The 13,094-nt window shown below is 37.4% G+C and overlaps 2 protein-coding genes and 1 long non-coding RNA gene across 4 annotated transcripts in view; 2 read left to right on the top strand and 1 right to left on the bottom strand.

Moving 5' to 3' along the window:
* LOC130555929 (uncharacterized) overlaps positions 1-11,653 on the bottom strand; it is a 50,770-nt gene extending 39,117 nt beyond the window's left edge. For both annotated transcript variants that reach the window (XR_008963161.1, XR_008963162.1), the window contains exon 1: positions 11,488-11,653. This is a non-coding gene — a long non-coding RNA (uncharacterized LOC130555929). The remainder of the gene's footprint in view (positions 1-11,487) is intronic.
* fap (fibroblast activation protein, alpha) lies at positions 297-8,874 on the top strand. Its single transcript, XM_057336492.1, has 26 exons — positions 297-648; positions 813-897; positions 1,374-1,466; positions 1,566-1,660; positions 1,764-1,838; positions 1,920-1,972; positions 2,084-2,156; positions 2,482-2,602; positions 2,691-2,845; positions 2,994-3,091; positions 3,183-3,312; positions 3,395-3,433; positions 3,544-3,642; positions 3,768-3,838; positions 3,927-3,980; positions 5,117-5,244; positions 5,364-5,414; positions 5,674-5,775; positions 5,851-5,920; positions 6,206-6,400; positions 6,734-6,788; positions 7,160-7,259; positions 7,383-7,441; positions 7,563-7,635; positions 7,733-7,806; positions 7,974-8,874. The coding sequence occupies exons 1-26, from the start codon at positions 646-648 to the stop codon at positions 8,073-8,075; spliced, it is 2,253 nt and encodes a 750-aa protein (XP_057192475.1). The 5' UTR covers positions 297-645; the 3' UTR covers positions 8,076-8,874.
* On the top strand, positions 9,398-10,607 carry gcgb (glucagon b). Its single transcript, XM_057336493.1, has 4 exons — positions 9,398-9,535; positions 9,619-9,721; positions 10,133-10,288; positions 10,392-10,607. Exons 1-4 carry the CDS (start codon positions 9,448-9,450, stop codon positions 10,510-10,512), a joined length of 468 nt encoding a protein of 155 aa, XP_057192476.1. The 5' UTR covers positions 9,398-9,447; the 3' UTR covers positions 10,513-10,607.
* Positions 11,654-13,094: the final 1,441 nt, after the last annotated feature.

Here is a 13,094-nt window from a genome sequence, read left to right on the forward strand (position 1 = left end):
AAATGTGCAAAGCATTCTTACATGGATGAATAAATGGAAATTGGGGGTCTGCCCAAATTCACTCCCTGGACTACAGCCAACCCCAAAGGGATCTTCTCAAATCTCAAAAAGTTCACCTTTTCATTCAGTTCATACATTTATGATATGCATAACATATAGTTTGTAATGGAAAAAAAATATGCATAACAGAAAAATCACTGTGGTCTCACATGTGGACCGGTATTTAATGTAACAAAGCGATGAATGAACATGAAAAGAAACACCCAGTGTCACGATCGCATATCTCTGACACTCGATGCAGACGAGCTGTGCTGCTCAACTCAATGCACCCGCACTCAACAGAGTTATAGGAGTGAATCACACCCCAAAAGCCACTTCCACGGAAAGTTATGCGAAATGCTGAGCAAGACTGTTCGTTACTTCACGCTGAGGAATGACACATTGGAGGAAGCGCCTTTATAACCTGAAAAACTGCAATCGGACGGATTACAGCGCAACGAAACTCTTTGCACTTTAAAGATGTATGTTTAATACAGTCTGTTTCCTGGACGCTTTGCATACGCAGTAGCTGAAAAGCATTGAAGCGAACGCGAGCAAACAAAGATTCATGAAGATTGATGCGCTTTTATAAAGTCGTGCACTATTATGGTCAGTATTTATTTTTATGTCTTTTTTTAAGCAAAAAAAACTTAAATAGTTATACGTTAAAGCTAACACACGTTGAGCATGCTGCGTTTAATGCTGATAGTTTGCGTAATTCGGCCACTGTTCTGGCACATTTGTTTGTTTATGATGGTTCTCCTCACCTGTAGGGCTGTAACAAGGTGTGCGTGGCGGTGGGAGGCGCTGTTGTCGTCATCACGCTCGTCGTTATTGCCACGGCAATTTACGTCAACAGTGAGTGACGCTTCGCAACTTTTATTTTTTTATACTGAAATAGGGTTCGTGTTGTTTTCCATCGATTTCCAGCTAAATTCATTGACTTTTTAAAATGTGTATTTTATCATAACTGTACAGATTTTTTTTTAATAAAAATATTTAAATAAATAAAAATGAAGAACAAATACATTAACTTGTTACCTTATCCTCTAGTTCCTAATAGTTGAAGTAAAATGTGAACGTAAAATGTTTGCAGCAGCGCCCTCGTGTGAGCACAAACTGTATTATTAATGTGAGATTGTGTTATGCTGCGGCATATCATTTTTAAATAGTTTCTTTCTTATATTTATTTTTAAATAAAATGTATTATTAGTAGCAGTATATTAAATTGTATATACTGTATTTGTATATTGTGTTTAACTTTTCTAATTATCATTTTCATTTATATTCTTATTTCTAAAGTATTGAACTTTCTTCCCTCACTGTGGTTTTAGGAGCAGATTCGGTATCAAAGAGAACATATTCTTTTGACGATTTTTACAATGATACTATCAGGTATAAAACATACAATCTCCGCTGGATATCAGGTACGACGCCTGAAGACACCTGGTTCATGTTTATTGCAATAAACTCTGACTGGCCTCGACATGTGTGCTCACACAATGCTCCGTCTCATTCCCCAACAGACACAGAATACCTCCATAAAACCAGTGAGGGCCACGTTCACCTGCACAACGTTAAAAATATGAAGAGTTCAATATTCCTAAGCAACACAACTTTTGTAAGATGATTCATTCTTCATGAATTCTCATTAAAGAATGTCAAACATATCCATCGTCTCTTACATTTGTTGTGTTATTGTCACTTTTTGATTCGATTCACAGGCTCAAGTGGATGCCACAGATTACATTGTGTCTGCAGACAGGCAGTTTGTCATCTTTGAGAGCAACTACTCAAAGGTAAAACCACCAAATCATTATAACCGTCCAGATAAATACGCTAAAAGAGCACATCTCTAACCAGTCAAATTGCCTCAACAGCAATGGAGACATTCTTTCAACGCATCCTATCATATGTACAGCATGGGGACTCAGTAAGTAAAAAATCACATTATCACAATAAAAATATAATTACGAGTCATACACAGGATGTAATATATCACCTGCCAATTACGCACATAAGTATGTATCATTTTCCATTTCAGGGAATTTATCTCCAAGGGTCAAATTCCACCTGTTACACAACTCTTAGTTTGGGCACCAAAAGGAAATAAACTGGTGAGTTACAAACCTCAGACATTCTGTACTGTCCAACATCATCCAACTGAGAGATTTCCAAATGTAAACAAAGTCTTTTGTTCAAACTCATCACACAATTCGCCCTCACAGAATAGTACAAATAAAACAGACCAAACACTTTTTGAAAGAAGGTGAATTCACATTGACTTCTTTATGATCAAGTGTGTATTGTTGCCCAACCACCTCGGAGTTGAAGATGATAAATCTATCTTCAAAATATATACATTATCACACAAATGTGAGGATAACTGGGACATATTATGACCCTCTGATCTTTAATACCTTGATATTGTCTGTCCCAAAGGCTTATGTCTGGAATTTTAACATTTACCTCAAAACAAACGCCACCGCTGAGCCAGTACAAGTCACCAATAATGGAAAAGTGAATGAGATTCTCAATGGAATACCAGACTGGGTTTATGAGGGTACTCATCCATTCACAAATTCACATTCTTTGTTAACATATAGCCTATTGTTGTCACCTAATTCTCTGTTTCTCATTTCTGCTCACAGAGGAAATTTTCGCCTCCAATGAAGGCATTTCGTGGTCTCCAGAAGGGAAATATCTGGCGTATATACAAATAAATGACACTGGAGTTCACGACATTGAATACTCAATGTATGGAGATGAGCAATACCCCACCAGAGTATTGATCCCCTACCCAAAAGTAAAGATCTCACTGCTTCACAGTTCATCATACATCGGTGTTTTTTTTTTTTAAAGATGACATGATAACATTTTGCATGTTGACGTGTGCTGTCCATGTAGCCCACTTCAAATAAATGTGTAATATGATGTCATTTCTTTTCACGAAGGCAGGCAGCGTTATTCCCAGAGCAAAGCTGTTTGTGGTCGATGCTGAAAATCCATCCAAACGCTCAGAAGTCGTGGTCCCGAAACCCATCGGAGTGGGGTGCGTCCTTCTTACGTTTCCCACTAATAACGTGTCGCGTCCTAAACCAGCAGATAAGCGTCATCGCCGGGATTGTTTTGCTCTTTCTCAGAGATCACTACCTGAGCTCAGTCACATGGGTGACAGACACACGTCTGGCCGTTCAATGGGTGCCTCGCAGACAAGACCGGGTCCTCCTGCAGATCTACGACTACGACGGCACCAGCTGGAAAGAAATCTCGGTCAGATTCCAGTTCTTATAAAGGTATCCAGACCAGATTAAACTATTTGGGTACTAACTACAGTTTTCTGTTTTTTAAACAGAAATTTGAGCAGAAGAGCAGAACTGGCTGGATTGGTCGTGTGAGTTGCAGCCATCACATAAAACCTTTAAATTGTCCCGATGTTCGCTAAAGGCGCTGATGTGAGATCTTGATGCGTGTGTGTGTGTGTGTGTGTGTGTGTGTTTACAGTTTTACCCTTTACCTCCACACTTTGCCAAAGACAACATGAGTTTTTACAAGGTGATGAGTGATGACAGAGGTTACAAACATCTCCACTACGTGAATGGAGTGAGTTTTCTTTTGTTTTGGGACATGAGGATATCTGAGCTGAGATGTGCCAATAACAATGAAATGTAACACACTAAAGAAACGCTGTTCTTACATGTTGTTGATCAGTCAACTCTGTTTTGCAGGGAAAAGCAGCGGCCATTACCTCAGGCAAATGGGAAGTGATATACATCTCTGCAGTTACCAAAGATGCTATGTGAGTATGACAAAGATGAAAAAACACCTCTCATGTGTTTCGTTGCTCAGATGTTCCCATACACCTTGAACGTGTGCTCTTTTCACAGATACTATGCGAGTAATGAGTACATGGGAAGACCCGGACAGAGAAACCTTTACAAGTAATCATACTTTGTCTTTCTTATACGTCACCCTTTTGCTTTAAAAGAAGTTCATTCAAGTGTGCTATAGTAAACTTTTCTTTTTTTAAAAAGAAAGTATACTTTCAGTCATGGATACTTGTGTACATTTCAGAAATATACTTTATGCACTTCTGAGATAAAAAATGTAGTTGTAAACTGTACTCAAAGTGTTACCCTTAAAGTCCCCTTGAACCAGAAGTTGCGATCATTTTTATTTCCGTATTCTGACGCATTTCCGAGTGAAAAGGAATTTCAAAGGAGAAAATGAGTGGGCGTGGCTTGCATTTTTCACTGCGAATTGATTGGATGTGTAAAAACAGCCGTTGCATTTTGAAATGAAACTGGCTGCAGACTGACAGTTGAAGGGGAGGAGTTAACGGATGCTCCGCCCAAGCCGTCTAATTTACGTCATTTGAGATGGATTGTCATTTCAGGGCGGAAGTGCATTTTCAGATTTTAACTGAAGATTATGAGGGTACATGAATTTGAAAAAGAAAATGACCCACATTGATAAGCTATTTACTATAAACGCTGCAATATTTCAGGAAAAAATAAGAATTGTCATTTTTAATTTCACTGGGACTTTAACATAAAGTATACCTAAAAGTATACTTTTATAAACTAAAAAGTAGGATTACATTTATAAAAGTAGTATTAAAATGGTACACTTCCAAGCATACTAGTATGTAATACATAAAGTATACTTAAGCTTATACTTATACTTAATAAAATAAACTTGTAGTATATAATTTTTTTTAAGGAAAGCATGACATGTTTTACTGTCGCGCACTATAACTGTAAGATAATAAATAATATTTCGATTTTTATAAGATTTTATCATAATCATAAAAAATTGCATAATTTCTTAATTAGTGGTCACCAGTTCGGTCACTTTGATTCTGGTTGCCATGGTTTTGCTAAGTAGAGGCCCAGTTACACCAAAAACTGTGAGGATTTTTTTTTAAATAGTTCAGGACCATCATTTCTGAAACAAAACTTAAAACCATAACTTCCCCCTAAAAAAAGAGGGAAACAATACATTTCACATTTTTTTACGATTCTCATCTCTCATTGCTTTTATAAAACCTCTTTTAAAAAAAACATCTGTTTTTCAGGATTTCTATCACCATAGATGGTCATTCTTCTCCTGAGTGCATCACCTGCTCTCTGCATCCGGACAGATGTCAATATAACTCGGCTTACTTCAGCACCAACGCCTCATACTTCCGCATGGACTGTTATGGTTAGTGAACACACTTTTACACCTGCTCGCATGAAACAACATGCAGTGAGATACCTCAGATGATCCGAGGAGACGTTACAGGGTGACACTAACCTAGATCTAATAAACTCATCTTACAGGACCTGGACTTCCACTATTTATACTGATGGACAACAAAGGTCCTGTTAAAGGTTTGTGTGACACAATCCAACCATTTGATATGCTAATGAAGGATCATTTCACCCAAACATGAGCGTTCTGTCATTATTTACTCGCCCTCATGTCGTCTGATAGACCTTTGATGTTATTTCTTTCCATTCAAAGAGAAACTTTTCATGTGTGGAAATTGGAATGGCTTGAGAGTTAATGAATGAATCATGACAGAATTGTTTTGTCATGTTTTGGGGTCGATCTTTCAGTGATTCGAAATAAACTCTTGAATCTCTTTAGAGATTCAGGTCCTGGAGGACAATAAGAAATTGGAAAGCATTCTGACTACTGAACTTCTCATGCCCACTATCAAACGCTCTACGATGAAGATCGCCGGATTCAGTATGTAAAACGATTTAAAGTTCTGAGTAGTTTGAGAATCTGATTGTCTAATGCTGTTTGATGGTCTTCTTACAGATCTGTGGTATCAGATGATGTTCCCTCCAGATTTTGACTCCTCCAAAAAATATCCTCTTTTAATTGACGTGTAAGTTTCCATTGTTGTGCCGTGCTTTTGGAGAAAACACTTGGCTGTGTGTCTTCGTATGCCTTTCATTATTCCCTGTTGCATGAAAAAAGAGCGAAATGAAACATGTAATTTGGTTTTACGAGAGTACAAATTTTCGACAAATGCATGCATCTCCAGAATCAGAAGAATGCCATTTAAAATTTTGGTCATAAATAAGTCACCCTTCTCTTCATTATAAAAATACATTTGATTAAAGCAGGTTTTTTCAGGTCTTTTTTTAATCTTTTTATGTTTAAAATATAGCTATGGGGGTCCAGCCAGCCAGAACACGGACTATGTTTTCAGACTGGAGTGGGCCACGTACTTATGCAGCACAGAGAAGGTGGTCGTGGCTAGCTTTGACGGCAGGGGAAGCGGTTACCAGGGTGATGAGATAATGCATGCCATCTATGAGCGACTGGGCACGTATGAGGTGGAAGATCAGATCTCGGCCGTGAGGTGAGCCAAAGGAGCGATGTGCACACGCGCTCGGCACTGACACCTGCTCACACCTGCTGCCTGTGAGTCAGACGGGTCATTTAGTGTGATGTAACTCTCATAGATGCGCGAGAGACACGAGGCCGGTGCGAGTCAAATTGGACAGATTGAAAGAAATTGTTTGTTATGTAGCCTGCGTCAAAAAGATGTGAAGCAGGTCACTTGAGTTTCATTTAATCATATTAATAGCTATGCTATCTATTACAGTATGTACATTAGATTTGTGTTATTTTCCCAAATGCTATATTTTCTTCGAACTAATTGCTTTTCGTGCATGTCTGTGTCTCATTTCAGAAAATTCATTGAAATGGGTTTTATTGACGAAGATAGAATTGCAATATGGGGTTGGGTAAGTGGAACTTTTTCCCCATACAAAGTGACAGATCTCCAAATTCTGACGATTGGTTTTATTGTGTTGGCCTGATGAAATAAGAACATGTTGTTATTGTGGAAACATTTTCCAAAATCCCTAGATAAAAAAATTGACCTGGCAACCATTCAGAACATTCAGCAACATCATAGCCAGCACCCAAACCACCCGAGCAATGTCCTAGCATACACTCAGTACCCTAACAACCGCTTAGCAACCACAAACCTGTTTTAAACTTTCTGTTTCTAAACTAGGATACAATTATTAGAAATTACATGGCGGGATGAAGTCAAGGGTCAAGTAAGTGTCGTTGAAAGATGTTAACATGCTTTCATTTGTGTTGTTGACAGTCATATGGTGGATATGTGACGTCTATGGTTCTGGGATCAGGGAGCGGCCTGTTCAAATGTGGAATTGCTGTGGCTCCTGTTGCTAAGTGGGAGTATTATGGTATGTGATGTCACTGATTTCTGATGCTTAAATAAGTGCATTTTATGTATTTCTGAATTCATCACTTAATTATGCATTTAGCAACAGAATGAATGACAGGAATTTTATATCTCTGTTTCACAGATGCTGTTTATACAGAGAGGTACATGCACCGGCCTGAAGAAAACTCTGACAGCTATAAAGTAATGTAAACTTATGTGGGCTAAATATGTCTTTATATAATAAATATAAATGATTATAATAAATGAACAGTTTCAATTATAAACCGAATGGTTTTGGTATGTTGTACATTTTTGTTTGTAGAACTCCACAGTGACCAGCAGGGCAAAAAACTTCGAGTCACTGCAATACTTACTGGTCCACGGAACTGCAGACGGTAAACACATTTTCATCTGAACATCTGTAATGTTTATAGAGGTTTGTTTGTTATCTGATGGATTATATGACTGATTTGATCATCTCTGTTGCTCTAGATAATGTTCACTTCCAGCAGGCCGCCCAAATTTCTAAAGCCCTGGTGGAAAGTCAAATTGATTTTGAAGCGATGGTGAGTATGAGGTCATGACAACATACTGTATATGACAATTTTTTTACTGTAAGACAAACAATAATAAGAACCAATCAACATTGTCTAGATGAGATTCACCTATTTGATATGATAATATATTATGACATTCTGGTATTTCTGTACCCATACTGTATGTCTGTTTTTAGTGGTACACCGACAAGGATCACAGTCTGTCTGGTAAAGCACGTTACCACCTGTACACACACTTAAATCATTTTCTGCTAAAGTGCTTCTCTGACAAAAAATGAATGGACGTATGAAGACTGTTAAAGACTCTCTTCGTGTTAGTGTGTAGTGTATACATAACATGTCGATGGGATAAAAGAAAGTGTAGCAAATTTACATGACATTGATATTATTTTTTGTGTGAAATTTGTACTATCAGTTGTTTTTTTATCAAATTGCTGTGATTGTACCATGAATGTGACCTGATATGAACGTTGGCATGTTTTTATAATATTTTTATATTCGTGTTTTGTGCTGTTGTGTTTATGCACTGAATTGAATGTGTGATTTGAGCATGTGGTTTGTAAGAACACTGATCAAATGAAACATTCTTGGTTTGGAGACCTTTTACTCAATGTTTTGTATTTTATTCAACTGATACATTTTTTTTGAAAAATGTCTGTGTCTTAAATTATAATTCGGGGTCTTCTACGGCATTTTTATATTTTATGTGTGTATTTTTGTATATGCAATTAAAAGACTATCATACTTTATTGCATTTAGGAACAGTGCCATCTGGTGGTTAAACTATTGAACTTGCTGGTTTAAAAGTCAGTGAGAAAGCTATGTATAGTATATAAATAAGGTTTGATATCTATACTCTAAATCCATGTAACTTTTAGCACATAAACACATTTAAAATACTCTTTTTCCTCTGGGAAAATGGGCCAAAATATTCTCTCTCACTCACAGTTGTATAACCAATCCGTTTTTATCTACAGTATGTACTGTATTAACTTTCAATAAAAATGATCTTGGGTCCAAAAGTCCTTTTACATTTGATGAGAAATGTTTGAGTTTATATTGAGATCTTCAATAAAATCGGCTTTTGATTGCAGACTTGAGAAATCTGGGCTCAGTTTGAGATCCAAAACTCTAATGGAGACATTAATGATCTGTTTGCTCTCCAGATAATGTTCATTAATTAATGAATTAATTCGTTACTGTCTAGGAGAAATAACTGAGACATTAAAGGCACCTGATCTGTGATTTTTATAGACACAGCTGTTTGACAGTGCACAGAGAAACATTTTGGTTGAAGTACTCCTAAAGGTTTATAATTGATTTTATTCAGATTTCCATCTCCATCATAAAGGTAAAAAACCTGAAGATCATATCTTGGAACTCTAAACGTCCGCTACCTCTTCCTGAAAGTTATTGTCTTTTCTCTGTATTTTTAACAGGACTGAATGCTGTTTGACTTTCACTCTTAAGTAAACCTTTTTAGCTTGTTTGACTATTGCCCCATCTCTCTTTAAACAGCTCAAATACACTCATGCGTTCAGATGGAATCTCGATTAATGGATTGAAACTAATAAGTGTGTGTGTGTGTGTGTGTGTGGCTCTTGCCACCTGGGCATCCCTATATAAGACTCTGAACATCAGACAGGGGCCATGAAATCTCACTGGGAGCCAAAGAGGAGAAACCAGCGGCAAAATCAAGATTCACTTGATTTCTCTGTGACAGCCCGAGACAATCCAGGTGAGCTCAAGGATGATCGATGCTTTTGTACTATTAGAAGAGCGTGTAAATGGAAGATAATAACTGGTGATCTGTATCCTCAGGTAAAATGATGAAAAGGATCTTCTCTTTCATTGGACTTTTACTTCTGCTGTTGATCCAGAGCAGCCTTCAGATTCCCATCCAGGACACAGAAGAAAACTCCAGGTAAAAAGATACCTCAATCATTCTGATAAAATCTGTCATTCAAGTTTCATTCAATCCTTTCTCCATCTAAAATGCACACCTGATAGAATTATATGGATATTGATACCTTGAATAATTGTGCACTTGGGATTTTGATGTTATATGTTGAAGTGTGCACGATTATAAAGATTTTTGTAAACTTTTTAATATCAATTTTTTAAATTTAGCATCTCATTTCCTCTTCCAAATTATTATTAATGCAAAGATGCATCTTTTTACTGTAATAAGGAATGATTTTTTATAAATATTAGTAGTTTTACTGTATATACAGTAATATGTCTGCATTCAATTTATGTCTTATAATATAACTCAATATGTTTTCACTTTCACTTCACTTTTTTTCTTAAAAACAAAAATTTTCCTGACTTTTAGCCTTATGTCCGACGACGTACTATTTAATGACCCGAGGGAATTAAACAACATGAAGAGACATTCGGAAGGAACCTTCTCCAACGATTACAGTAAATACCTGGAGACCAGGAGAGCGCAGGACTTTGTTCAGTGGTTAATGAACTCTAAGAGAAGCGGGTAATGCTTTCTAGTTTTGACCTACTTTTAAGTTTATAATGACTATATAGCACAAAAATAATTTCATACGAGTGTTGTTTATAATTCACTGTTTTCCCCTCAGAGTTCCTTCACGACGGCACGCAGACGGCACATACACCAGTGACATCAGCTCTTATCTACAGGACCAGGCAGCAAAAGAGTTTGTGTCCTGGCTAAAAACAGGGAGAGGAAGACGAGACTGAAGATGCTCGAGAACGACAGAAAAACTCAATTCCCCATAGTGTTTTTTAATGATTTGTTTGTCATTGGATTATGCAAATAAAACTTTTCAAATGAAGCACTGTGGTTTCAGTGTCTATTTTATTTGTAATCTGTTGTCTAAATGAAATGGCAAGATTGAGAAATGCTCTGTGATATGAAAACAACAAAGCTAAATAACACTCTAAAATGCTGCTGATATCCAAAACTTCTACTAGATTCTTAGTTCAGCTGATGACTCAAGACCTAAAAATGGGTTGCAGGTTTGTTCTGATCGTGTTGCAGACTACAGGAAAAAAAAACGTCAAATGCAAATATGAATTGCAAATGACTATATCATTTTATATAGCAGTAATTATACAATTGTGTAAGGCTTGCATTGATAAATTGATGTTTGTTTTGATGTTGTTGACATCAAAGGCTGAACATCCAATCAAATTCTACAGTACTTTACAGAATCGTCACAAATTCATCTGTCACTTGTTAGATGATATAGCCAAATCACCATGGACATGTGTAACACGGCTCCCATCCTCCAAACTCCTACAGTTTACAAAAATCTGACTACAATCGACTACTATTGTTGCAATATGCATTTGCATTGCTGGTATGCATCGATTTTAAGAACATTTTGGTTTAGTTTTGTACTTTATGGAGGAATTGATATCTGTGTCAGACTTCAATAGAACAAGGGCAGGACATCGAGTAACACAGTGTTTAAGACAAACCCCTCATTCAGAAAGAACCTCCCTTTTAAAACAACACATTCGTCCTGATAATTCCTCACACCCCCTTCGAGAAAACAGTCAGATAACCATAACAAGCTAAACAAATCCTTCAAATCAGACACAACTCATGTGGGAAACCTAAAATCAAACAGAATATCCGTGTGTCAAACGCAATCGCGTCATTCTGTCAATACAAGCGGAGTTCAGAGTTCTGCATGAGCGGAGCTTTACCTGCACGCAGCCATCCGCTTCAGAAGATCTATCCCATAATCCCTGTGGAGCGGTCTACAGCGATGTCATTTCTACCCTCCTCGACGAATCAAACATGACACTGACAGACGCTTAGTGGAGATGTGACAATTATCCTGCACACGGGGACGACACGTCTCATGTCCTTCAACGAGACAAAACCGGCACAAGCGCCAGAGATGACAGAGAGCGCTGGGAGCAGATTTCTCTCTGAGCTGTCTGTCAGCTGCTGATGCAAACCATCTGTCTAGCACAAGCATCAAGCCAACAACATGCTCATTAAATAAAAGAGAACCTGTATACATGTGACATCATTGCCAGGTCAATTTTGCAAAAGCCTTTAGTTACGTGTATGGGCCTGACGTAGGCCTACTGTCAAAACGATAACTTGGGGATTATGAAAAAAAACAGCCAATAAGTCAACAAAATAAAGCAGAATGTACTTACCCTTGTTATGTTAGATTTGTACAAGTGCAATTTAATCTTTTGACTTCCAAAGTAACAGAGACTTTCAGTAACAAGACGATGTAAAAAAAGCATTTCTCCTGTTAGGCCACGCCCTCTCATTAAACAATCAGGGGTGCGCTTCCCAAAAGCGTCGTTAGCTAACTATGGTCGCAAGTTCCGTCGTTCCAGGATAGTTCAACGATTTAAGTGTTTCCCAAAACCATGCATCGTTCCAACGATCAATCGCAAGCAGCATCGCAAACTTGCGTGATTGGAACTACAGGTGTAGAGCTTTGGATAAAAGCGTCTGCTATATCTGACTAAATGTAGAGCTGTGGTTATAAGCGTCGTTCCTTATTATTATGACATGTTACATGCATCAAGATTTTGATCAAAGCAAGCAACACGCAGCGCATTTCATATCCATCATTCTAAATATATACAAATTCAATTTTACATCTTTTAGTTTGTCAAGAAAATAGAAGCGCTGTTGTTTGAAAAGTGCGCATGCGCATGACCTGGGGAATCCCTGGGCGGAATGGCGTAGGAGGACACATAAATGAATGAAATATCGTGAAATAAAACAACAGATAACAAAAATAGAATAACAAAAGTAGTCCTTAAATGCAAAGTATGTTATTTACAGCATGAATTTGACATTAATTCGATCTTAACGTATTGTATTAGTAGACGTCATTACTCCACCACCTGCGTGGCGTCATCAACTGAACCAACTTGGCTCAAACAATTGATCTCCGACAGAGTTACCACGGTTTCGTGAGACAGTCGTAACTACATCATTAATTTCCCCAATGACGCATCCTACGGGAAACGCACCCCAGGACAGCTGTGATGCATTTCTGCATGTCATTTTTTCCAAAGCAGTAGCCTATATTTCATTAGTATTTTTAGGGCTGTCAAACGATTGATCGCATCCGCAATAAAAGTTTGTTTTTACATAATATACGTCTTTGTGACTGTGTCCCGTGCATATTAATTTTATATTTTTAAAAAAATTGTATTTGAAGAGTTTGGTTCCAAAATGAGATAACTTTTTCCAAAATCATGTTTTTTATTATGTTTTTTATTATGTTATGTTTTTATTGTGTTAGTTAGCTGTTTTTTTTTTAGTTATTATGGCT

The sequence above is a fragment of the Triplophysa rosa genome, linkage group LG6 (assembly GCF_024868665.1).
Source record: "Triplophysa rosa linkage group LG6, Trosa_1v2, whole genome shotgun sequence".
NCBI classification, from domain to species: domain Eukaryota; kingdom Metazoa; phylum Chordata; class Actinopteri; order Cypriniformes; family Nemacheilidae; genus Triplophysa; species Triplophysa rosa.

Coding starts and splice junctions, on each gene's coding strand:
- fap (XM_057336492.1), top strand. Junction 898..1,373: donor CACGGCAATTTACGTCAACA/GTGAGTGACGCT, acceptor CTGTGGTTTTAG/GAGCAGATTCGGTATCAAAG. Junction 7,442..7,562: donor AAAACTCTGACAGCTATAAA/GTAATGTAAACT, acceptor TTTTGTTTGTAG/AACTCCACAGTGACCAGCAG.
- gcgb (XM_057336493.1), top strand. CDS start 9,448: ATGAAATCTCACTGGGAGCCAAAGAGGAGAAACCAGCGGCAAAATCAA. Junction 9,536..9,618: donor GACAGCCCGAGACAATCCAG/GTGAGCTCAAGG, acceptor CTGTATCCTCAG/GTAAAATGATGAAAAGGATC. Junction 9,722..10,132: donor GACACAGAAGAAAACTCCAG/GTAAAAAGATAC, acceptor CCTGACTTTTAG/CCTTATGTCCGACGACGTAC.